At 42.0% G+C, this 27,217-nt stretch overlaps 1 protein-coding gene across 1 annotated transcript in view; it reads left to right on the top strand.

Annotated features, from left to right (window-relative positions):
- Window positions 1-24,517, top strand: part of HDGFL3 (HDGF like 3) — a 109,947-nt gene extending 85,430 nt beyond the window's left edge. Inside the window, exons 6-8 of the mRNA XM_077472350.1 lie at window positions 3,765-3,908; window positions 18,011-18,094; window positions 19,858-24,517. Of these exons, the coding sequence (XP_077328476.1) occupies window positions 3,765-3,908; window positions 18,011-18,064 (198 nt within the window). The 3' untranslated portion in view covers window positions 18,065-18,094; window positions 19,858-24,517. The remainder of the gene's footprint in view (window positions 1-3,764; window positions 3,909-18,010; window positions 18,095-19,857) is intronic.
- The last annotated feature ends 2,700 nt before the right edge of the window (window positions 24,518-27,217 follow it).

Raw genomic sequence — 27,217 nt, 5'->3', positions numbered from 1 at the left:
ACAGAGGTTTTACTTGACCTGTGGGGTCTTTGTCTAAGGTGAGAGGCTGGGGCAAACCACTGGCACACTACGGATGGTTGAAGCATTTGGATTTACTGGATACCATGTTTGCACAAGCACTTTATTTATGAACTTTGAAATTAGGCACGTTCATCACATTTTTTCACTGCATTGTCACTTTGGAATTGTTGCACTTTATTGTGTATGAAGAAAACGTCACTTGTTTATTCATTGTTTGTGTATAGTTGCACATTAAGTATTAGCATATTTGTTCATTTGATTTATTACTTTGTTTGAAGATACATCACATTACACATTGAGTAAGAGCCACATTATTCATTATATTATTAGCACTGTGTGGGAACACCATTTATGTTGGCAGCTGCTTAGTTTATTTATTTTGGTTTGCGCATTAGTACTTTCACTTGAATGACAGACAAAAGCCTTGATGGGCTGGGACGTGATCTACAATTCCTTGACTGTCCAGGGAACCTGGTCCCCAGGATTTGATGCTTCCCATCAACATTCCAGAACTGAGAGCCATAAGGCCATCTCTCCTTCCCTGCACCCCTCTCCTACATGGTCACCCAGTCAGGGTGAGGTGGATAATGTCATGGCTGTGTCCTACATAAACAATGAAGAGGAGTACTAGAAGTCAAGCAGCCTTGAAAGAAGCAAACCTGGTTCTCTCAATGGAAAGCCATATTCCAACACTCTCCGCTGTCCACATATTGGGAATGGAAGTGGCAAGCAGACTTTCTGAGTTGCCAGTGTCAGGGGAGTTGTCCCTCCACCCCAAAATCCTCCTAATGCTCTGTCTGGCCTCCAGATTCTACATAAGCTGAATAAGTTTGTGGCCAGATCCAGGGTTCCCCTGGCCTTCCCGAAGGATGCCCTGGTGATTCCTTGGTCCCTATTCAGACTGGTGTATACATTCCCTTCAGTGAAGATTCTTCATTGACTACTCCACGAGATAGGCGAAGAATGGATTCCATTGATCCTCTTTGCTTCAAATTGTCCCAGGGAACTCTGTACCCAGACATACACAGGCTCCTTCTGGTGGATGAGCTTTGGCCTATTCCAAACAGGCCAAACCTGTTACAGGGCCCTATGTTCCATCCTGCTTCTCAATCACTGACTGAAAGCAGGCACCTCAACCCTCAGGAATATTCTGATCTTTTCATCCTGTCCTTCCTCCAGTCTGTCCTAGATTAGCACCAACTGTAGCTCTTTGTGCTCTGAAGGGACAGGTTTCTGCCTTAACCATTATATTCCAGATGCCTTTGGCTTCACATTATCTTGTTAATACAAGGAGTTGCTCATGTTAGTCCTCCCCTATAACTTTATGTGTCTGCATGGGCTCTGAATCTGAAAAAGTACTTTCACTTCTTCAAAAACCTCCCTTTGAACTGGTTCAGGATTTCCCATTGTCCTATCTCACGAGTAAGGTGGCCTTTTTAGTGGCCACTTCTTCTAACAGGCATATCTGGAAGGAGACTTTTCTTGTCTTAAAAAAGGACAAAGTGGTCCTGAGACTCAGACCTTCCATCCTCCCTCTTATCCTTTTACCTCAGTGAGAATATTGCCCACTTCAGGGCTCGAGAAAACCCGGGCGCCAGGTCGCATTTGCGACTAGAATTAGCGACCTGGGGCAGCACAGCTGGGGGTATCCTGTCTCCGTGGACACCCCCGGCGTGATCGCGTTGGGCCGCGCCCCCGGTGGCCGGTAATTGAGCACCCGGCTTTGAGGCCTTCTGTGATCCTATGGTTCCTTCTGGAATCTGGCACCCTCTTGTGGTGGCCGTTGGAATTACAACCAGCAATGCTAATGGAGCTTGCCCTGCCAGCCTTCTCCTTTACTTAGAACCCCTAAACATTCTAATTTTTTTTTTTATTCTAACACCCTAGAGAGTAAAATGGTGGTCGTTGCAATACTGTCTGTCACACCATATTTGCACAGCGGACTTACAAGCACACTTTTTTTGGGGGAAAAATAATTTATTTAATAAAAAAAAATAAGACAACAGTAAAGTTAACCCCTTTTTTTTTTTTATATTGTGAAAGATAATCTTACGCCGAGTAAATCGATACCCAACATGTCATGCTTCAAAATTGCGCCCGCGCATGGAATGGCGACAAACTTTTACCCTTTAAAATCTCCATAGGCGACGTTTAAAAAATTCCACAGGTTGCACATTTTGAGATACAGAGGAGGTCTAGGGCTAGAATTATTGCTCTTACTCTACCGATCGCAGCGATACCTCACATGTGTGGTTTGAACATCGCTTTCATATATGCGTTCGCTTCTGCACGCAAGCTTGGCGGGACAGGGCGCATTTTAAAAAAAAATTTTTTTCTTATTTTAACTTTTATTTTTATTTTTTTCACTGTTCTTTTAAAAAAAAAAAATGTGTGTCACTTTTATTCCTATTACAAGTAATGTAAAAATCCCTTGTAATAGAAAAAAGCATGACAGGTCCTCTTATATATGAGATCTGGGGTCAGAGAGACCTCACATCTCATATTTACACTAAAATGCAATTTAAAAAAAATCGTCATTAGAAAATAATAAAACAAATAAAATGTCCCTCTAAGAGCTATGGGCAATGACTTGGAGACAGGTGGGGGGCTGGGGGCTATCTTCCCCTCACTCGTCTCCATGTCAGGCCAGGGACAGGTCCAGATCGCCGTCACGGACCTGGCTCCTAACTTTTTTAGCTGGCTCCTAGATTCCAAGGAAATTTGTCAACCCCTGGCCCACTTTTCCCTATGTCATTCACCGAAGGATCCATTCCACTGTCTGTGATCAGAGCTGTTAGGGTCTGTCTAACTGCAACATCTTCCTTCAGAAAGACTGAGCCCCTTTTTATCCTCCCTGACGGTCCCAAAAGGGGATGTCCTGCTTCCTCTTCCACCATTGCTAGGTGGCACAGGCTGCATTTTTAGGGCTTACACCTTCAGGAAAGGGGTTCCTCCTCTCCATATTAGAGCCTTTTCCACCAGATTTGTCGGTGTTTCTTGGGCCTTTCAGCATCAAGCATCTGTTTCAAGGCCACCACCTAGTTTTCTGTTCATACTTTTTCAAAAATGTAATACATGAATGGTCAGGCCTCTGCTGATGCAAGCTTTGTCCACAAGGTGCTTTAAAATTTAAGCTGATATCTGAATGTTTACGATCTGTTGTCCTTTCCTTGTGTGAGCTATTTGCCATGTTGTTGCCCGCCCCTCAATTTATTGCTTGTAGATGTCCTACAGTCTATGATTTCCTGTCTTGTGCCCTGTACTGTGCAAGTAAGACAATGGAGACTTTGACTTACCAGTAAATTCCATATCTTGAAGTACAGTACAGGACATAGGACTCTCCTCTCTGCCCTATCCTCCTGTTTCTCCTTATTGCTTGCTACAAAACTGGAATTCAATGGAGTGGCCGTGATTATATGAGGGTGTACGGGGGGGGGGGGTGTTCCCAGCAAAGCTTTTACAAATGTCAAATTACCTGAGGGTAGCAGCATATAACCCATGGTCTATGACTTCCCACCCTGGGTCCTGTACTGAACTCCAAAATATGGAACTTACTGGAAAATTTAAATTCACACTTTTTCTTTTGTTACCTGGCCTATCACTGTCAAAAAGCAGCAGTTTGTATTCACTACAGGAAAAACTGTACAACTTTTTAAATTACCAGGCATTCAATATGCTATATGTTTAGATAAGCTTAGTATTAAACTTTTTATGCATGTGTTCTACTTTTCTAACCACTCCAGAAACCATCAAAGCTTTCTCGGAAATCTTCGGGAGATGAGGGAGAAAAAGACAGTAAAGATGAAGAAAATAAGAGCGGATCAGAAGCTGGTGATGTGGACAATGACAAGAGAAATGCCTCAGAGGTGCAGAAAAGCAGTGCAGGGGTAAGACTTTAAGTGCTGTGTTGCAGTAGTGTTATTTTATGTCATAGTCCAGGCAAGTTTGAGAATATCTGAGTATTATGTAAAATTATTATTATTATTATTCAGGATTTATATAGCGCCAGCAATTTACGCAGCGCTTTACAATGTAAAAGGGAGACAATACAGTTACAATACAATTAAATACAAGAGGATTAAGAGGACCCTGCTCAGAAGAGCTTACAATCTAAAAGGGTGGGGCAGGTGGTACAGAAGGTTATAATTGTTGGGAATGAGTTTATGGAAGTGGTAGGAGATTAGTTTGAGACGTGATAGGCTTCCTTGAATAGATGAGTTTTCAGGGATCGTCTGAAGGTAGCAAGAGTAGGGGATAGCCGGACCGGTGGAGGTAGCGAGTTCCAGAGGATTGGAGAGGCTCTGGAGAAATCCTGGAGACGAGTGTGGGAGGAGGAGACATGAGAGCTTGAGAGTAGGAGGTCTTGAGAAGAACGGAGGGGACGGTTTGGGTGATATTTGGAGACAAGATTGGTGATGTAGCTCGGGGCAGAGTTGTGAATGGCTTTGTATGTGGTGGTTAGTATTTTGAATTTAATTCGCTGGGTGATTGGGAGCCAGTGTAGGGATTGGAGGAGAGGGTTGGCAGACACTGAGCGGTTGGTAAGGTGGATAAGTCTGGCAGCAGCATTCATGATAGACTGAAGAGGAGATAGCCTATGGAGAGGCAGGCCAATGAGAAGGGAGTTGCAATAGTCAAGGCGAGAGATAACAAGGGAGTGAATGAGGATCTTAGTAGTTTTAATTGTTAAAAAGGGGCGAATTTTAGAGATGTTACGGAGGTGAAATCTACAAACTTTTGACAACGATTGGACTTGGGGCTGAAATGACAAGTCAGAGTCTAGGGTTACACCTAGTACCCTGGCGTGAGGGGAGGGCCTGATGGTTGCATTGTTGATTTTGATGGAAAAGTCATGGAGGGGGGCATGTGCAGGGGGGATTATTAATAGCTCAGTTTTAGAGAGGTTTAGTTTAAGGAAATGGTGTGACATCCACGCTGATATGTCAGTTAGCAGGTTAGTAATGCGAGAGGAGACTGAAGGAGTGAGGTGAGGAGTAGACAGATAGATTTGGGTGTCATCGGCGTATAAGTGGTATTGGAAGCCATGGGTGGTTATCAAGTGACCAAGGGAGGAGGTATAAATAGAGAAGAGAAGGGGTCCAAGAACAGAGCCTTGGGGGACCCCCACAGAAAGGGGCAATGGAGAGGAGGATACAGAGTTGTAGGTGACACTGAAGGAGCGCTGTGATAGATAGGCAGAGAACCAGGAAAGCGCAGAATCTCGGAGGCCAAGGGAATGTAGTTGATTGAGGAGGAGTGGGTGGTCAACAGTATCAAAGGCAGCAGAGAGGTCAAGTAGTAGGAGTATGGAGTACTGGCTGTTTGTTTTATACCAAAATGTTGGTATAACTAATTCTATCATCGGGCAGTATGATGTTTGCAGCCTCCTATTGCTGGACCCAATGGCGTTTCAAATAGCAGTAGTGTTGCAGTAATTTATAGCTATACTGAACTCTGTTATTTGTTGTTAGCTCATGCATTGTGGACTAATTTATGAAAAACTGAACACCTTCTTTCATTGCTTTAAAATACATTTTAATAGGTTGGGAAATAGCTCCACTTTTGTCCCAGTGTTCATAACGTAGCTGCACAATTGTTAAACAAGCCCATCAGTCTTGTCTGTTCCCCCTGTCTAACAGGAGTTTATCATGGGAGATGGGTTTTCCAATTATCAGAAAACTGTATGGATCTTAAACAGTATGGACCATAAACAGTCCATATCAACTTACATGTTTTAAATACATACAATACAGCTACTGCTCACATCGTCAAATGCTACTGTAAAGCTTCTTTTGACATATTGTTATTATTATTACAGGTACTTATATAGCGCCATCAGTTTACGCAGCACTTTTACATATATTTTACATTCGCATCAATCCCTGCCCAGAAGGAGCTTACAATCCAAGGTCCTTAACTCTTATGTAACATGGTCACAAACATGGTGTATAAGCAATGAAGTTTGTTCATTTGTTTTCAGTTTATTATTCACTTGAACCAGCATTGGAAGACAGATTCCTCATGCTGTGCTTTCAGATATTATGTGATGAGATATTACTCTGGGTTTGTGAAATTACAAAAGCAGAGACATAATATGATGCATCTCCAATAGGTCATAAATTAATATCTGTGGTAAGAAATATTAGATTTTAAGTACGTGGTTCAAAATGACACTGAACACTGGACCACTCTCGAGGCCTTCATTAAGATAAAGGACTCTTAAATGTGTTATTAAGCCAAACACTAAGCCATGCATAAACCTACTACAGCTATTATAATATAAGATTACATTTTTGTGCACCAGTCTGGGAAATAATTCCTCAGATAGGATACAGAAACTGCCATTGGGCCAGGTGATGCTTCTAGAGCATGTTCAGCATTATTTTTATCATACACTGCAGAGAACCTATGTTTCTGTAGATCTATTATTGCAAGTTATATGATATGGTTTGGTGGTGTGCTGTACAAGAAACATCCTCTTTAGCTTACAAGTGGAATTTAGTAAGTTTTCAGGTGAAAATTCAGCCCCTAACAACAAATCAACCATTCCCAAGTCTTTGCCTTACACTTTTTACTCCCACTGAAGCACTAAAGTCTTATTAAGAAGACGCTTTAAAGTAATTTCTAGCTGCACAGAAGACCTAATGACTCCTTTTGATACCCTCATTGCAGGAAAATCCTTCCTAAAAACCTCTTGTCCCTTTCGTATAAACTGATGCTATATGAGAGCAACTATACTGGCCCCCAGCAACCTAAAAATCCCCCACTTGACACTTGTGCATCCCTTGCCTCCCAAATATTGTAAATTGCTCAATAGATGGTACTTGGCTGTGACTAAGCTAGCTCATGTCTCTTCATATATTCCAGACACCTAGAGCAAGGGTCTCCAAACTTTCTAAACAAGGGACCAGTTTACTGTCCTTCAGACTTTAGGGGGGCCGGAGTGTGGCCATTGCAAGTAGAAATAGTTCAGATGTCAGTGGTTAAAAACCATTCCCCAGTTTTGATGTCAGTGGGAGAATTGTACCTCATCGTTGGTGTCAGTGGAAGAATTGTGCCCCATCTTTGGTGTCATTGGGGGGAATTGTACCCCTTCACTGGGGTCAATGGATGAAATTTTGCCCCAAGGGCCAGATAAAAGCACGCAAAGGGCCGCATATGGCCCCTGGGCCACAGTTTGGAGACCACTGTTCAAGGGAGTTTTGCCCAATGTAGCATGTTCCTCTTTATATGCTGGGAATGTCTTAAACCCCACTTCAAACATCAACATATTTTTGAATATCACTTATCGGATGAACCCCAGCTATTTTCTTCTTACCCCCCCATTCCCTTTTAAACAATGCAGCCGCAGCACCACTTCTCAGTCAAATAAACATTGCAAAGGGATTAATTCCTCTTCACTGGAAACAGGATCAACCACCACTGATCCCTAAAATGATCATCAAAGTAAATGACCTAATAAAAGGAGAGAGATGGGTTCATCTTTGGAAAGACCAATAATAAGCGTGCCTTGAGATGAATTGACATTTTCTTCTGCCAGAAAGGTACAGCAAATCAGAACTAATAAGACAACTTGCTGCCTGGATAACAGGAATGACCAGATGGAATAACGCATTGTTTTCTTACCCAGCAACTTATCTAGGTCAGGCAATTTCCTTTACCCCATCCAGATGTCTAGGAGAATGAGCATAATGACTGGAAGTTAGACATTTCATTATGTTGTGAAAGCAGAGACATCTGTGTACATTTATATGAAAATTTCAGCAAATGCCCAGTTAAATGTTTATCCGAAGGGGGCACATTAAATTAACTTTACAGAATGTATGTTTTGAATACCTCTGAATGGCCCTTATACATGTAATAGAGAGAAGTTGGTTGCCTGCCTGGATCAAAAATGGAAAGTAGAGAATACTGTGGAGCCGCAGTAACATTAAAGTGTATGTAAACCCTCACATATACCCAGTGAAGTGAACAGTCTCAGATGATACACAGGGATGAAACAAATCTCCCTACATAAGTTTTACTTGTATATCTGCTGTCTTCAGCTTTATATACTGTTTAGAAAGTACACATAGTCTTACAGATTTTCTCTTACTATTCAATACTGAGTGTGAAGTCTGGGCACACAGCTAAGACATCTGATTGGAGGAAAGGCACACTCCCATGCCACACTGGCAAAGGAAGGAAGTAATGTGCAGAGCTCTGCTGTGAGACAGCAAGCTGTCTGCTAATCTATTTATAGCAACCTCCCACGACACAAATTTCAGGCTGCTTTTATCTCCTGTGTTGGAGAACTTGTCAAAATGTATCATGTTGATAACAGAGGAACAGAGCAGGGGAAAGCCATGAGACATTTTGAGAGATGAAACACTACAGATAGATGTGCCCAGCTCCAATTTCATGAATCGGGTTTACATCCACTTTAAGTCCCCACTTGTTAATGAAAAACTGTGATGATTTGGGTTCCTTCAGCTCCTTCTCAACCTAGAAGAACAGCCGTCCAGAAGAGTATCTAAAGTAGAATCAATGAGAATTATTATCATTCATTCAGTATATATGAAGTTGATGAAAAGGAAATGCCATGTAGCAAAGCATACTGTATTAACAGAAATTTTACAAATGGTTATCTACACCTCTCACCTCTTTCTTATATGTACATGAAGCCATTGAGTCCTTTGTATGCTTTATGACATTTGAACAAGAAATTCCAAAATATCCCCCTTCTGCCCTTTAGTAGCCTTTTATATTTACTGTAAAGTATAATATCCAATAACAATACAAAATTGAAGGTATTATTTTAACAGAAAATAAGCAAACAGCCAAAATGCCTAGTACACGATTGACGAACAAAATACACATTTTGTAACTGCCCGTATACCGCGCTTTGTTCTGGTGACAACATTCTCTGGCAGCAGGAAGTAATAGGAACACAGACAACAGTTAAACCATTGCAGAGGCCCCAAACCTTCTCCACTCCACCCAAAAGAAAATAAAGCTTTTGTATGAAGCTCCATTTAATTTTTTTACCTTGGAACTCCTGCCTCTTTTCTCTGCTTTCACTACGTACTCTCTTTAACCACTTAGAGACCGCCCGCCGCTGTTTGAAGAGGACTACTGTTGTTATGGCAGCAGATAGCTGCCATAACCTTGGTATCCTCTTCTTCAGCGGGTGGTCCGCTTTCAGATAAGTGGTCACTTTTATCGGGGACGGGAGAGGGGCCACTTTTATCTGAAAGCAGACTGTCCGTTGAAGAGGATACGAGGATATGGCAGCTATCTGGAGCCGCCAGTAGCAGTGGAGACAATTGCGTCCTCTCCCGTTTGGGTGGCTGCCGAGTGAGAGGAAGATGGAGCATTGGGTGGAAGTGACTTTTGACGTGGTTTCTGCCCAATGCTCTTAAAGGAGAATTTAAAACATTTTTTTTCAAATTACAGATGTCAGTGGTTAAAAACAATTTCCCAGCTTTGGTGTCAGTGGGAGGCGTGCCTTATCGTTGATGTTACTGGGAGGAGTTGTGTCCAATCATTGGTGTCATTGGGCCCCATCGCTGGTGTCAGTGGGGAAATTGTACCCCATCGTTGGTGTCAGTGGAAGAATTGTGCCCCATCTTTGGTGTCATCGGGCCCAATTGTTGGTGTCATTGGGGGGAATTGTACCCCTTCACTGGGGTCAATGGATGAAATTGTGCCCCAAGGCCCAGATAAAAGCATGCAAAGGGCATATGGCCCCTTTTTTTTTCATTATTGTATTTTAGTGTAAATATGAGATCCGAGGTCTTTTTGACCCCATATCGTATATTTAAGAGGTCCTGTCATGCTTTTTTTCTAATACAAGGGACCAGTACTGACCTCCGCACTTAGGTCGCAGACACTTACTGAGTGGGCAAAACTTTTGCATCGCAAATTGGGGGAGGAACAGGCTTCTCTTGTCTGTGTGGATCTAGCAGACCAGTTAGTGCAAGGCCTTAAGTACATTTGTGACGCAGCCCTGAATATCCTCCCTCTGTTATCCAGGGCTTCAGTGTCAGCAGTGGTATTGAGGCGCCAGATTTGGTTAAAATGCTGGTCGGCTGACCAGGCATCTAAAAAAGCCCTGACGGATCTACCCTTCCTTGGCGAGCAGCTCTTCAGAGCCTAGTTGGATGACATCATTAAGAATGCCCCGGGCGGAAGAGTACCTTACTTCCATGGGCCAGGAAGGCTAAGGAGCCACGCCGTAGGTAAAGGCCCTCTTTTTCCACTCACAAACGGCTTTTTCATCCATCTGGGGCTTCGTCTAAATGTCCCCAGCCCGACAGGATGACCTCTGAGGGACAAAAGCGTCCCTGGAACTGCAAGCCTGCGAGCAAGAGTGCTACCGCATGAAAGTTTGCCTCCACCCATCTCACGGGTGGGGGGTCGCCTTCGGGAATGTGCAGCCCGATGGGCCTCTTGGCTATCCGACCAATGGGTCTGCGAACTGATTTCCTCAAGATAAGATAAGAGTTAATCTCTTGGCCTACAAGATAAAAGTTCCTCTCTTGGCCACCAAACAGATTCTTCCCCTCCAGCATACCCTAATGGGGGCGGTAAGGGACCTGCTGAGTCATGGGGTGATAGTACCTGTTCTGGAGCTGGAAAGATTCCAGAGGTTCTACTCCAATCTGTTTGTGGTCCCTAAAAAGGAAGGGTTACGTACAATCTTGGACCTAAAAGCCCTTAACAGCTTTGTAAAAGTACAGAGGTTCAGAATGGAATCAGTTCACTCAGTAGTCGCTGCACTCCATCAAGGGGACTTCCTGCCATCCTTGGACATGCAGGATGCGTACCTGCACATACCCATATGCCTACGGCATCAGAAGTGTCTGCGATTTGCAGTTGGGGATGCCCACTACCAGTTTGTGACTCTCCCCTTTGGCTTGGCATCAGCCCCCTGAGTCTTTACCAAGGTATTGGCTCCAGTTTTGGCTTTGCTGCAACAATGCGGGATCGTGATCTTAAGTTACCTAGATGATCTCCTCCTGAGAGCACCTTCCACCTCAGAATTAAAGGAAGATGTGGCGATCACCATGCAGACCCTGCAGGAATTTGGGTGGCTGTGGAACTTAAAAAAGTGGGTGCTCATACCAACTCAACATTTGGAGTACCTAGTCTTACTGCTGGACTCCGTGGAAGCGAGAGCGTTTCTCCCTTCAGACAAGCCGCAGACTCTCAGATCCACGATAAAACTGTTGTTGAACCGCAGGTGGTCGTCGCTACACTCCTGCATGCGAGTCCTGGGGCTCATGGTGGCCTCCTTCGAGGCAGTGCCGTACGCCCAGTTTCACACCAGTCTTGCAGAAGGAGATCTTGGTGAAATGGGACAAATCTCCGTTATCCCTGAATCGGCAGATTCAGGTGATCCAGTCAATCAGGGACTCCCTACTCTGGTGGTTGAGATCCCCGGCACTTCGGTCCGGGAAGTCGTTCCTACCAATACATTGGACAGTGATCACAACAGACGCCAGCCTGATCGGCTGGGGTGGAGTACTGGGGGTACAGTCAACCCGGGCCTCTGGTCGGAGGAGGAATCTAAGTTGCCAATCAATGTGCTCGAGCTACGAGTGATCAGGCTATGCCTCTTCACATGGTCAATCATCAAGGAGGAACAAGAAGCTTGGCTGCAGCACGGGAGGTCGCTCACATCCTTCAGTGGGCAGAGCGACATGTACCGGCCCTATCGGCCATTTACATCCCGAGAGTGGAAAACTGGCAGGCGGACTACCTAAGTCGCCAGATGCTGGAGCCAGGAGAGTGGTCGTGGCATCCGGAGGTGTTCAGGCTCCTATGCCTGCGATGGGGCACACCAGACGTGGATCTCCTGGCTTCCCGTCTCAATTGGAAGGTGCCGAGATTCGTGTCCAGGACAAGAGATCCTTGGGCAGACGCGTCAGATCTGTTGGTGGCTCCGTGGGGTCAGTACCAACTGATCTACGCCTTTCCACCGCTAAAGCTACTACCACGTCTGCTCCGCAGAGTGGAGAACGAGGGGAACGTAATTCTGATAGCCCCAGATTGGCCTCAGCGTCCCTGGCAAGCCGACCTAGTACGCCTGGTTGCGGACGTTCCCTGGCGACTACCGATGCGAGAAGACCTTCTGTCTCAAGGTCCGATTCTCCATCCTGCTTTACCATCGCTGGATTTAACGGCATGGCTGTTGAGAGCCAGATGCTATGGGACTCAGTGATGTCAACTATGTTGAGAGCATGGAAATCTTCTTCTTGGAAGATATATCATCATACCTGGAAGGCATACAATTCTATGTGTAAGGAGAAAGGATGGCGTCTGCGCACCTATTCCGTTTCCAGGATCCTGCTGTTTCTACAGCGGGGAGTAGACCAGAAATTGGCTTTGAGCACCATTAAAGGACAAATATCAACCTTGGCTGTCTTTTTTCAGCGACCCCTGGCATCTCACTCTCTAATGAGCACTTTTATTCAGGGGGTCCGACATGTAGTTTCGCCGGTGCGTCCACCATTACCCCCATGGGATCTGAACCTGGTGTTATCGGTGCTTCAGAAACCACCGTTTGAGAACATCTGGGAAATCCCCCTGTTGACTCTTTCCCAGAAAGTGGTCTTTCTAGTGGCCAATACATCGGCCAGGAGGGTTTTGGAGCTGGCGTCCTTGTATTGCAAGTCGCCTTATCTGGTAATCCATAAGGATAAGGTGGTGTTGCGTCCGCAACCTTCTTTTCTGCCAAAGGTAGTTTCGGCATTCCACATGAATGAAGACATTGTGTTACCATCTCTGTGTCCTACACCGACTCATCCTAAGGAGTGGTCCGGCTCTTAAGGGTGTATTTATCTGCCACAGCTCCCTTTTGGAAGTCGGACTCTCTGTTAGTTTCAGTAGCTGGTCCAAAAAAAGGTAAGGTTCTCTCGTCGACCACCATTTCCAGGTGGATCAGACAGATTGTGGCACAGGCCTACGTCATGTAGGGGCAGGTTCCCCCCTTTCCCGTTACGGCCCACTCCACCAGGGCAATTGGAACCTCTTGGGCTTTCCGACATCAAGCGTCAGTTGCTCAAGTGTGTAAGGTGGCAACATGGTCGTCCGTCCACACTTTTACCAAGTTCTACAAAGTGGATGTAAGAGCATCAGCTGATGCCTGTTTTGGCCGCAAAGTTTTGCAGGCGGTGGTGTAATGTTGCAATTGCACTTATTTTTTTTTCAGTTTTTTTTTTTTTTTAAAGAAAATACAGTTACCTTTGTGTATAATGCACTGTTGCATTGTTAACCGCAAGTTTTGATGCGGCTAGATAAGGTAGTGACTCCGCTGTTAGGGAGCACTTCTGGTTGTGGGTGAAGCTTTTTATGATGTTTTCCCACCCCTCGTTATGACTGCTTGGGGACGTCCCTATGGTCAAGAATAATGGAGCTGTGTCAGTCAGTGAACAAAAGAGAAAATTGGATTTTTGTATTCACATTAAAATCCTTTTCTCTGAAGTTCACTGACTGACACAGCTACCCCCCCTTCTATTGATTTACGTTATACTGTTTGTTGACGTACTGAAGCTGCAGGAAGCAGGCTGGGGGGTTGTTACTGAAGGGACCACCCCCTGAGCGGAACTAAGGAAAGTTCTGTTTTTTACATGTGTAACATGTTCTGCCTAGTCCTCTCCTGAAGGTTGCGTAACAACCCTATGGTCAAGAATAATGGAGCTGTGTCAGTGAACTTCAGAGAAAAGGATTTTACGGTGAGTACAAAAATCCTATTATAATGCTTGGGGGTTCCATGTAATTTTATAGCAAAAATAAAAAAAAATGATTTTAACTTGTAAACACAGAGTCTGAAAAATAGGCCTGGTCTTTAAGTGGTTAAAGTCACAGAGATGATTTGTATGTTTGATGTGTTTGATGCATTCGTAACAATCTTTATGCAATGCAAAGTTGTCCTGTTGTTTATATCTGTGTCACATCTTTAAATAAATAAATAAAAAAGTTGCAGAGATCACCTGTCACCTTCGGTATATAAATAAATGTACATGTATTTTAGTCATGTGCTCCTACATATTTAATTTGTACCAAATGCAGAATCCTCATTCATTTTCTGTTTTACCAAGCTCTGGAAATCTGATAGCAATGGGCAGTGCAAACTGTGATGGAAATAAGTAGGAAACTGCTAATTGAAAGTTTATAAATGCTGCATAGTCACCATGTGAGATAATTATTGTCAAACAAGTGGTTGGATAAGGGGATATTCACATTGTGTTGTCCAACCATCCTCACTCTCCAAGATTTACAGCCTCTTCTATCCGACATGGGTGTGTCAGATATGTCCACTGATGTGTTTGCCCCCAAAGTCGCTACTGTGTCCTGCAGTGATGTGCTTGGAGGAACTGCATTGTATAGCACAGGGGACTAGCTAACACACAACACAAAGGAGTGTCACCTGCCAAAAAAATCAGGATTCCCACTTTTCTTTTGCAGAGTTAAAGTGGTTGTAAACCCTTACATATACTTAGTGAAGTGACTATCCTCAGGTGATACACAGAGAGGGAACATCCTCATATGTAAGCTGTACCTGTCTATCTGCAGTCTTCTCTACGACAATTCAAAGTGCAGAATTTATAAAGCTTGTCTGAGCTGTAAGAAAAAAAGGGGGTGTAGAGCTGAAATTACACACTGCAGAGTACAGTAAGGAGACATCAGGAACAGAGATGAGACTGTCAATCAGCTGGAGGTCTCTCCTGTGACCGACCACCTGGCTCCCTGCTTGAGTGATTCCGCCAAGGTACAGCTTCCTTCGCTTATGAACCAGGAACCAGGTATTATAATATAGCTGAGAATTGCATCCAAGAACTAGACAATACAAGCTTAGGTGCAAACTGGAACTGACTTTATTGTAAATTCACGCAGAATATATACCACACAAAATCGGGTAAGAGCTTGGGGTCACATTATCCTAAACAGCAATCTAATCATCAGTACATCTAATGAACAGCTAACATAAGCATAAACAGTAATAACAACTAGTCACCTAGACAACCTAGGTGACTCAGGTCAGTGCCCACCCAGACAGTTTGGCACCAGTTCCCTAGAAAGAAGACCCAGGGCTAGCCAAATCTCATTAACAAACTTCACTTGTGTAATCTGTCCACTAGACAAGTCATCATATGACCAATCTCATACAATGTTCCAGCAGTCTAAAAAAGTGGAATTCATTTATCTTCATAGATTTGTTGAGTGAGATTGTTGATAACTATTTCTGTCCCAAGTGAAGGAGCCTCTCCAACCCAGTCTGCAGGAGGGCCACCATATTTCCTCTGACCATTAACCTGTACAAGATTAATATTACACCTTTCCATCCGCTCCAGAGGAGAAGCTATATTGTTCTTACTCAGAGAAGTAATCCAAACCTCGCTCCCAGCGTTCATCATGTGGTTGTCCATCATTAGAAAACGATCTGCTCTCTTCATGGGATCAGACGCTATAGAAGGATATGGTTCATATTTCATGCCTGAGGTTTACAACCACTTTAATCTTCTGTAATTGCTGCCAGCTAGTGACAGGGTCACTTTAATTCAAGCATTGAACACCTAAGAGCATAAGTATCCTTGGATCAATATTCAACAACATAGCATCAAGTTTAACATAATAATAATCTCATTTTCCACACTACTATTGATTGCACTATTCAGATAAAAGTATGTGAAAAGATAAACAATTTAAAAGTGATCTAAATGTTTTCCTCATCTATTCTTCACAACGTAATCAGCAGTGAAGAGCACTTGTAACATGAAGCGAGAACTCTACAATTATTTTCATCATCACTTTTCAGTCATGTTTAAATTTGCAGTTATAGGTTTTTTCCACAACACAGAACCTTCACTTTTCTAGTCCGATTGTAGCTTTGGGTACTTTGTGTGCTGATCAATGATCCTAGAGGTATCTTAACAATGTTTATTACTTTCATATGCAACTTTTCTTCTAAGGCCGCGTACACACGCGGGGACTGTTCGCCCAACTTTGTCCGTCAAACAGTTTCGGCAAACAGTCCGCTCAAACTTAGCATGGACGGACATGGCCACACACGACGGACGAACAGTTTGCTGAAACCGTGCGCGATGACGTGAACGGCACGTACGACGGGACGAAAAATACGACGTCCTATACACTGCATTATAACTTTCGGCGTGTAAATCCTTTCTGAGCATGCGCGGAACTTAGTTTGACGAACAAGCCTACACACGAGCGGACTGTTCGCTGAAACAAGGTTTCAGCGGACAGTTTTTCGGAAATTCCGAAAAACCTTGTTCGTCAAACTGTCCGCTGAAACTGTCCGCTGAAAGCCCACACACGAGCGGACTGTCCGCCCAAACACTGTTCAGCGGACAAAGTTGGGCGAACAGTCCGCCCGTGTGTACGCGGCCTAAGGCTCTCTTAATGTAATTTTTTAAACAGTTGCATAATACTTAGACCAACTTTACATTATTCTCCCGGCATCCTTCGATGACAGCTGTTTTATTCAGTTTCCAATTAATTCTCTGATCCATTGACATTTCTGTAGGAACTAAGACCATTCCTCAGCAAACCTCATTCCCTACAAGCTTGTGAATTGTGACCGACCCAAAAACTTGAAAGACGTGATTAAGGCAGGATTCACGCCAGTCCAGCGTTTTCTGTGCGAAAAAAAAAAAGCAGCTGTTCAGCGCTTCCCCTCCGCTGTAGCTGCGGAGCAGGGAGAGGGGGAGGTGTAGTGAGGAGGGGGAGAGAATGCCTCCGTCACAACGGAATGCATCTGCAAATCAGATGTGTTCCCATAGAAGAATGTGCCTGCAATTTGTACCGCACTGCCTAGAAAATGCACATGTTTTTTGGGCAATGCGGAGTGCGAATGTAACGCACATTGTGAACCAAACTGATTGAAAGTAATAGATTTTAAAATGTTCAGTGAATTGTATGTGGTGTAAGCCACATCCAATTCGCATAGGTGTGAACCCAGCCTAAATGTATAATGAGTTATAAGTCTATTTAAAACCAAATCTCTGATCTTTAATGGATAACTCCACTTTTGTGGGAAAAAATATAGCAATTTAAAAAATAGTATAGCGTATACAAATGCTACAAAAGCCATGTTCTAATTTACAGCAGTAAATTACATGCAGTCTGAATATCTCCTAAACCGTGCAGATTTAGCAGATATTCACTGTACCTACAGGTAAGCCTTAAGTGCAGGTAAAAAAAGGGTTTACTTCCACTTTAATGTAATTAAAAATTACCTTTCCCTTTTGAATCCAGTCCTGTAAAATTCAATGCAGTATGGTAATCTAGAGGCATTCTGTACACAGATGGGGTATGGATCCCCTCCAAAAATTGTATTTCCTGCTTGTGTGATTGGCTCACTGATTTCCCCAGAAGTCTGTACTAAGATGCAAGTCAGATTTTAAACGTCCCATGCAAAAAAAAAAAATTTTTTTTGGCGAGATACCCCCAAAGGGTTAATTACTTCTGAAGGGATGCAGACACTACTTTCCTCATTAAAGCACTGAAAGTTTATCAGCTGATTAATAATGAAAAAGTCACTCCCATTCAGATTCACTCTTCATATTGATAGAATCAAACATAGAGCTATTTTTTCAGAGCAGAAACAAGTCGGAATCTGCAACAACGTTTTTTAAAAACCCTGCGATGTATATAAATGACCCAGAGGGGATTGTTTTCTCAAAAAATTGGAATTACTCTTTAGCAAGCGGTAGTTTCAATCTAGTGAAATATGTGAACCGATTTCAGCTTTTAATAGTTCTATAATTTAATTCTTAATTAGGTGTCAGTCAAAGCAAGGTTATTTGCAGAGAACGTTAAGGTAAATGCATGTAATATTATTATCATTGTTAATTATTTTTGCAGAAGTTTATTTATAAGGCCATGTAAAAGCCACAAAGAATGTCCATCCTTGTTATGATAAGACTTTCTGAACAATGCTTGAAGTGAAGGTTTTATTGGGTGTTCTGTGATTTTCCTGCAGAATGTTTATGCAAGAGGGGCCCGTAAGAAAGGCACAGATGCTAAAGAGAAATAATAAATCTTAGTGGCACACATGCAAGATTTGGTGAGCATACAATTACCTGTGTAACATGAAGCAAAGTGCTGCTAAATATTCTGTACCTGGATGTTCTTTAATGACGCAAACAGACTTATAACACTACAGCTTCCGGAATGGTATCCCTGACTAAATAATCCAGTGACCATGGCCAATCGATGGGTTCACAGCTATCTGTGTTTTGCTGCACGCATTAGCTGTTATTTTTAACAAATTATGTAGCAGAAGTCCAGCTCCGCAGGTGTTTTCTTCCATTTAGCTTATTTATGCCTGGTCAATGATTATATTTTAATTAATGAAATGTCTTGCTCTCTTGAAGAAACGTGTACAGAATATGTCATATTTTTTTCAATCACCAGTATTAGTTTGTTTGCATTTTATTTATATAGACTGATTAGCCATAACATTATGATCACTGACAGGTAAAGTGAGTAATATTGATTATCTTATTACAATGGTATCTGAAAATATGTGGGATCTATTAGGCAGCAAGTGAACTTGTTGTCCCTTAAATTGATGTGTTGAAAGCAGAAATAAAATGGGCAAGTGTAAGGAATTTAGTGACTTTGACATGCGCCAAATTGTAATGGTTGGATGACTGGGTTAGAGAAACTCCAGAAGGGCAGTTCTTATGGGATGTTCCCGGTCTGCAGTGGTCAGGACTGGCCAAACGTGGTCCAAGGAAGGAAAACTGGCAAAAGGGCCATGGGTGGCCAAGGCTCATTGATGCACATGGGGAGTGAAGGCTGGCCTGTGCAGTCCAGTCCTATAGAAGCTCACATTTCTGAAAAAGTTAATGCTGGTTCCAATAGAAAGGTGTGAGAACACACAGTGCAGTTTGTTGTGTATAGAGCTGTGTAGCCATAGGCTGATCAGTGGTACCCATGCGGACCCGTGTACACAGTCAACAGCGCCTCATAATGGGCATGTGAGCATTAGAAATGGGCCACAAAGCAATGGAAGAAGATGGCCTGGTCTGGTACATCGCATTCTATTTTACATTATGTGGATGGCCGGGTTTGTGTGCGTCGCTTACCTGGGGAAAAGATTATACCAGGATGTAGTATGTCAGAAAGCCGGCAGAGGCAGTGTGATGCTTTGGGCAATGTTCTGCTGGGATACTTTGGGTCCTGCCATAAATGCGGATGTTACTTTGGCATCCATTTCTCAATGGGTCAGAGCTGTTTTGGTGGCATAAAGGAGGACCAACTCATCACAATGTTATGGATGATCGGTGTATATCAGATGATAGATTTGTATACTCAGTTAAAGTATTAATTAACATGTTACACATTATAAGATTTTGGTGTGCCCCATATAATAGTCATTGCATTACAATGAAGAAAATTACGATGTGGCTACTTAATGTTGATTCATCTTTCCCAGCATTCCTTTCTAAACCCTCGGGCATGCTGGGTAGTGTTAGTTCAGACAGAGCTGGAGACAGCCACAGGTATAATCACCTCTGCCATAGATAACTGCACCTGCATCTGTTGTAATGTACCGATATTGAAGGATAAATTGATTTATTGTCATTACAAACCAACCTTGCTGTTACTCCTCACGTTAACTGTTTGTTTTTTCTTTTTTACATTGTCATATTTTTCCTGTGTAAATATTTAGTACCCTTGCTACATATTGATTTTTACAAATATTAAACAGGGAGTTGCAGCTTGAAATAATGAGGTATGAAGACAATATTTATATAAATGAACGGCGGCATTAGATATTATTTCTGAAACTAACATGACTATTGTTTTTATTTTTTTCAGACTTAAGAAAGTACAGATTACCATGGGAAGCGGTCCATATTTTGCTGTACTCCACACATTTAATTGTTGCCATCAAGAGATTGTCCGTTTGTATACATAATATCATGTTCTATTTGTTGTGTTTGCTGGCATAAAAAGAGTATAAGCTCTGGGGGGGGGGGGGGGGCAGCCTATCATTTTACATTATTCCGTTGCATGAAGTTGCCACCCAAACAGATTTCACAGCCTTCAATGTGTGCACTTAATTTTCCATCACTGGAAACATTTAACTGCAGATTTGTTTTTCATACCAATAGACTTGGTTTATCTTTACTACATTGACTGTATGGTGAAGCATCCAATATTTATAAGGTGTCCAAATTATAACAAGCTAAAGCAGCGATTGTTGATGCTCAAATCACAGTCTGATATGTGCTGAGCTACATTGCCTTTGTAAACATTTAATAGCCAAAAAATGCCCAATGCCACAACTTCAGTCTGAATATCCAATAAAAGTCTCATTTGAGTAGAATGGATTAGGAGATTGCTCAGCCAGTTTAGGCTGTGAAATCAGTGCAGAATGACACGTGTTGGTACTTTAAAATGTTTCCATGTATTGATTCCAGCAGTAGGATTCATGCTTGCAGGTCTTTAGCTCTGTCTTCAATTTTTACACCTTCTAAAACCCAAAGTCCTAATACACATTACCACACGTTACCATGATGAAAACACAGTGGGGTTGATTTACTAAAACTGGAGAATGCAAAATCTGTTACAGCTCTGCATAGAAACCAATCGGCTTATAGTTTTTTTTTTTTTTTTTGTGAAAGCTTAATTGAACAAGCTGAAGTTATAAGCTGATTGGCTACCATGCATAGCTGCACCAGATTGGATTTTGCACTCTCCAGTCTTAGTAAATCAAACCCACGATGTTGTCATCATAGCACTAATTATTTAGCATTCATAAGCACTGTAGCAAATGTCAGATAACAAAGAGACAAAGGGTCTTTTACAGACTGTGCCCACTGAGATGAACTACAACTCCAGCCTACACTATACTATGATTATATTATAGCTTGCTTTCACCATTAAATGAGGTGATGTGAAAGGGGATATTGGGAAACTAAATGTGGAAGATGCTGTAATGCTTCCAAGCACATGAGCCAATGCAGCATGAAGCTTACTTTTAAACCATTGTTGGGAAAGTTGGCTGCCACCTAAAAGAGCTTAACCTATAAAAATCTAATTATACCACCTAGCCTTCCCACCTCACCATGTAAATATTAGATGCATTTTATGGTTTAGTACAGAATACCTTTTGTGCATTCCAAGGCTAGTGAAATGGCAGCTTTAAAACATCGCTTTGTTGATAGAACTGTATTAATTACTCTAAAAACTCTTATATTGAAGAGGTAAAGGTTGATAAAGGGAATAATAATATGAATGTTTTTTTTCTGTAACTGTAAACTGCTATTATTATTTAGCACTTTTTGTAGCTCTGTATTAGAAAAATGTAAAGGATTTCCAGAAATTACATGAAACTGTGTCTTGACATGAAGCAGATATGACTCGGACAGTTTTAATGTAGGGTTTCATCCTCTGTGTTTTAATTCTGTGCATATGTTTTTAAAAGTTAATGCAATACATTAACATGTACGTCATCTGTATTTTAATTCATTGTCTCAAATCTAGAGAAAGTGATAATTATGATAAATCAGGGGTGCTCAACCAGGAGCCCTCTGATATGGACCACAACCTCCTGCTCTGGGGTGGCAAGTGTGGATCGTGGGTTGCCAACCTGCCTCCACAGAGCATCAGAGCGGATGAAGCCAATAGCTTTTATCTACCAGAACTGACCCGTATCCACACAAATGGACACAGAAGAAAGAGATGACAAGTGTTTGAACGAAGCTGTCATATGCAAAGCACATTTAAAAGCGGCCTCTTGCTGGCACTGTTAAAGGGGTTGTAAAGGTTCTTTTTTTATTTTATAAATAGGTTCCTTTGCATTGTTGGTTCACTTACCTTTTCCCTCGATTTCGCTTCTAAATGTTTTTTTTTTTGTTTTCTTTGTCTGAATTTCTCACTTCCTGTTCCTCCTCAGTAAGCTGTTCTGGCTGACTGAACATCGCTCGGATGACGGTGTGAAGTTTACTGAGGAGAAACAGGAAGTGAGAAATTCAGACAAAGAAAAAAAACATTTAGAAGGGAAATCGAAGGAAAAGGTAAGTGAACCAACAATGCACTAGCTTAAAGGAACCTATTTAGAAAATAAAAAAAGAACCTTTACAACCCCTTTAACAGTGCCAGCAAGAGGCCGCTAGCTTAAAGGAACCTATTTAGAAAATAAAAAACAAAGCTTTACACCCCCTTGTGAAAAAAGGCGTGTGAAAAAGAAAAATGGTTTATTTTTAAAATGTTTTAATGAGGCTTTTAACAGTTTCCTTTACACTTAAAGTGGAAGTAAACTCCCTTATCGTTTTCAGCCAAGGAAGCTGCCATCTTTGCCTCTGTTTAATCTTCAACTGCACATGTGATTCGTTATGACACCAGCCATTGGATGGTTTGATAGTTTGGCTGAGAGCACAGCCAATGTGCAGTTAGCATTCCCAACATGTCTTTTTTTTTTAACTGTTTAAATTGATGGGTTTACTTCCACTTTAAATTCACAAACTAGCAATCTGATGTCTCATTTTAAACTGGCAAGTTTTGTGAATAGCTTGCATGTCCGTTCAAAACAATGTTCATCTTTGTAAATCGACCAAGTTTATAAAATATATTGTCCAACCTGCAGTTTTTTATAGTAACATTTGTTCTGTGCTTAAAAATAAGCAGTCATTTTCTAAATGAATAAGTAATACTTTAAAGTGGTTGTAAAGGTAGAAAGTTTTTTTTACCCTAATGCAGTATATGCCTTCTGTGTGCAGCCCCCCCCCCCTATATTTACCTGAGCCCGATCTCAATCCAGCGCTGTGCTCGAGAGCAGTGGCTCTCTCCACTCTTTCTCCTCTTATCACTGGTCATGGAGGCAACAGTGGGAGCCATTGGCCCCTGCTGCTGTTAATCACAGCCTATGAGGAGAGAGCAAGGGTGGGGCTAAGCCATGCTCTGTATGTCTATGGACACACAGAAAACGTCTCTGGATTGAGCCCACATGAGATAGCAAGTGGCTTGCTATGACGGCACTAGGCAGAGGGGAGGTGCCAGGAGTGCCAACAGGAGATCCCGTAACAGCAGGATCAGGACTGCTCCGTGCAAAACTATTGCAGGGAGCAGATAAATATAACATGTTTGTTATTTTTAAAAATCCCTTTACAATCACTTATAGTTAATAGTTTAGAAAGTAACATGTTCAATTTATAGCATTATGTACTTACCTGCACTGCCCCAATTCAGCACCAGAGCCCTTAGGCAGCCCATAGACGATACAGCTGAGCTATTTTATTCTGACAGCAGGGAGGCTTTTCTGCTATCAGAATACACTAATATGCATTACAGGCTGCAGTGTTGATTGAGCAGAGAAAAACCCAACAGGGCTTGGTAGATCGACTTCTGTACAGTGCCCATACATGGATCCCTGCTGAACCAGCCAAATTTCAATCCATGTATGGCCAGCTGAAGAAATACCTAATGCTTGCAGGTATGGGGGAAAAAGGCATTCCCCGCTTTGTCCTATAATACAACCCTCAATGAGTGACCAGTCTGCTAACCAGAACTTTGTCATGAGTCTTGTGGAAGTTTCATCTCATGTCTTAGGAACTATAGTTACTGTACCTACTGTGAACAAAGTACAGGATTACTGTAACACGCAGATATATTAAACAACCCTATGATTATACACAATAACATTTATATTGTGGAACCTCTTTGGAGAATCACAAAACCAGTTAAAACTGAGAATACTGAAAGAATTCTACCTTTGCTTCATGTCAATTTCCTGTTTTGGATGATTTTTTAGACATCCAGTCTTGACAGCAGCCTTTACATTGTTACCTACAATTACAACTGTTATAAGCAGTTTAAAGCCACTGGGTGGCCAGTGAATCCATGAGGATTGTATGGGAGATATAGTTGAACATCAGTAGTAGGTATAAACATTTTGGTCTTGGACCCAGGGACAAAGCAATCCAACACCTCCCACAAATCTTCACAATCCATCCATTTCACTCAAGGGTCGCCCCCAAAGTCACCAGAATATGGGGTAGTCTGAAGAATGTCAAGTATGTAAGCACCCTCAATGAAAAATAACCACCCTCCATGTAAACTATGGTAACACATTTTGTCATGTACGATCTGTTAATATAGAGATTCAAGAGGAAGATAGGATTATTTTCTACCTAGGTAAAAACTACAATACTAATAAATAATCATTCCAGAATGTCTTTTCTTGTGAACGATGCTATTGCTGTTGTGATAATAGATTTTTATTTATTTTATTGCATTTTTCCAGTGAAAGCTTTTTATTTTCTCTATATTTGTTCTGCTCTTTCTTGCATCTTTTGCATTTCCAGTGTTTGTAGTTGAAACACATCACATATAAAGATGTATAGCTGTTTTTACAAAATAAACACTCTGGATGTGTGTCAAAAGTAAGGTTAAAGATGGTTAAGAGTTAATTAGGTCACACTTGACTTTATTTACAGTATGTGTAATGCAGATATTAAAACAGAACTTCTGTAAACGGTGGTGTCGACTATGATTGTATTGGTGATTAAGGGTTATTGTTTTGTACATTTTGGGTTGTATCAGATATAGGTCATGTGTAGTACAATAAAAAAAGTACAGAACATATTTACTAAATGTTTTTTGTATAAAACCTCTAGTATCCTATATGTTTGGATTCTTACATTACTCGCACATCAATGAGAACTCTCCTGTTCCTAGTATAATTGCTGATTATATTTTAAGCAAGTTCTCCAGGAATGAGGGGGGGGGTTAGAGCCCTCAGGAACTCTCAGGTAGACCCACGAAACGGAGATTGCAGCGACGGAGTCTGTTCTCCATGTCGTCTTGTTTGCTAAGAACTGCATTGAGCTGGTGCTGCAGCCATTCAGTTGTCACCTGCACTGGTGGAATTTCAGCTTCCACGTGGCCAACCCTGCGCTCATTCTCCGATACTCTTTCCTTCAGTTTGGGAATGTCTTGTCTAATGAGGGATATATCAACCTTCACCTCCTCTATTTTAGCGCTGAGAATAGACTGGCATATGGAGATGGCCTCCAGAACTCTGGCGGTGTCCCCTGTGGGTGGTTCTTCCTCCTCCTGTACAGAATCAACACCATCTTCCTCTGTAGAGTCCCCTTACTCATGGCGGTATTTGTCTAGCTTCACCAGGGCTTCCGAGGTCTGCTTCAGCAGTGACATGACTGTGGATGAGCTGCAGGAGTCTTGTAGGCAGGTTATCAGGCTGGTAGGAGAAATAATTCCCCCCAGGATCGGTATGAAGGAGAATTCTTGGACAAAGCTCTCACTCTGCTCTTCCTATGCCATTCAGCTCCAGGCCACGCCCCCTTGCTGATTGTTATAGGCCACAAAGGTGGGTGGGAATAATGGGAACTATCATCATTTGTATTCTGACACCCCTCAATTTTTGTGACATACTTTTATGGCACTGCTGGTATTCCATGCAGAATTTTACAGGCACTTTATTGATGTGGCCAACACTAAAACAGCTTTCACCCAGATCCTTTTTTTTTTTTTTTAACCTTTATATTATTATCCCACCACCTAATCTACCACTTTCTATCTCTGCTACAAATATTCTTATCAGCACATCCACCAGGGGATCACCATTGAAGAAGTTTCTCAAAACTAGATTTCTGTAATGAAACAAAAAGGCTAGGACCTATAACGGATTGTGCTGAATGGCTTCTGTGTGTCTGGTCTGTTCTTACACTTTCTCGGTATACTCATCACAAGCTTGGGCTCTTTTAATGGGTGGCAGCTCTTGTATGAGTTTTGTTTGCTGGGGCAAAGAAATATCTCGAAATAATGAAAAATTATTAGTCACAAAATACTATCAAATTATTCACTCTAAAATTATTACTACTGTGCAGGTTTACCTACGAAAGACAAACCTGTTTCCTTGCTCTGGGAAAAATGATAGGCTATATTTACACCTAGATAGGCTAGATGTACATGAAAAAACCTCAGCAGGGAGTCCCAGAGATTAGTTGCAGGAAGCTGTGAAAGCAATGGGAGGCTGCTGGCTCCCGCAGCTAATTGCAGCCACTCACGTGTAATAGCTATGCATCGATCACCAGCAAGTGATCAGCCCTGGATGCAGATGCCCTCCATAGTGGAAGAGTGTTCCTAGGTGGTGTCAAAGAATGTGTGTTGTCAGTATGAAAACAGGCAGCTATCAAAGCAGAAACATCCTTACTATAGAGGCCTCTTACATCACTATCAGAGCCAAGAACACAAATCAAAATATAAACACATTTATAATAATTTTATTCTGAATATTTAAGGTCAATTTTAAATAATAGCAGCAACACATCTCAAAAAATTTGGGACAGAAAAAAAGGAAATGGTGGCACTGATCAACATAAAAATAGCAGTTTTATTTCAAATTGCGCAATGACTAAGCACAGGTGCGTGAAACTTTTTTGCTGAAGCCACGTGGGATGTGTGTCCTAATTTCTAATGGATTTGAAATAAAACTACTATTTTTATGTGGTCAGTGACATCATTTCCTTTTTTCTTTCACATGCTCTGGTTGCGGACCAAGGCTGGCACCCAGCAATCATTTTAGCAGGAGAGAACTCATATTTCATCTGGAGTGGTGCAACTTTTGTGCTTCAATTTGTTGGGACAGGGTCATGTTTCCCACGGTGTAGCATCACTTTTTCTTTAATCAGCACTCTGTAAATGTTTGGAAACTGAGACCAGTTGCTGGAGTTTTGGGAGAATATTGTCCCATTCTTGTCTGAGATAGGATTCTAACTGCCCTGGGTCTTCTTTGTCGTATTGTTCTTTTCAAGATGCGACAAACCTTTTCAATTGGTCTGGACTGCAGAAAGGCCAGTTAAAGCGATTGTAAATGATCACCTTTTAAAACAACCCATTCAGTTTAAAACCGAAATGAAAGAAAAACAGTTGTGTATAGATATTTTTTTAAAAACATTATAAATACATGTTTTTTTTCCTTTTATATAAGTGATCACATAATCTATTCTCAGCTGCATAAGAGCTAGATGGAGAGAAGCAGCAGCAATACACTGAACTCTCCAGTGAATGGATGTGGGGGAGGGGGGAGGGGCTGGCGTGTCAGGACAAGTCGGCTCATTGGAGGATAGCAGGCTGAGTTCCCAGCATAGATAGAAAACTGATTACAATGTGTTCTCCTGCTTAGTGTGGTCAATTTATAATAGGAAAGCAG

The sequence above is a fragment of the Lithobates pipiens genome, unplaced genomic scaffold (genome assembly GCF_037356315.1).
Source record: "Lithobates pipiens isolate NorthernLeopardFrog02 unplaced genomic scaffold, aLitPip1_a1.2 Scaffold_8, whole genome shotgun sequence".
Lineage (NCBI taxonomy): Eukaryota > Metazoa > Chordata > Amphibia > Anura > Ranidae > Lithobates > Lithobates pipiens.
This window is presented reverse-complemented; position numbering and strand designations above follow the sequence as displayed.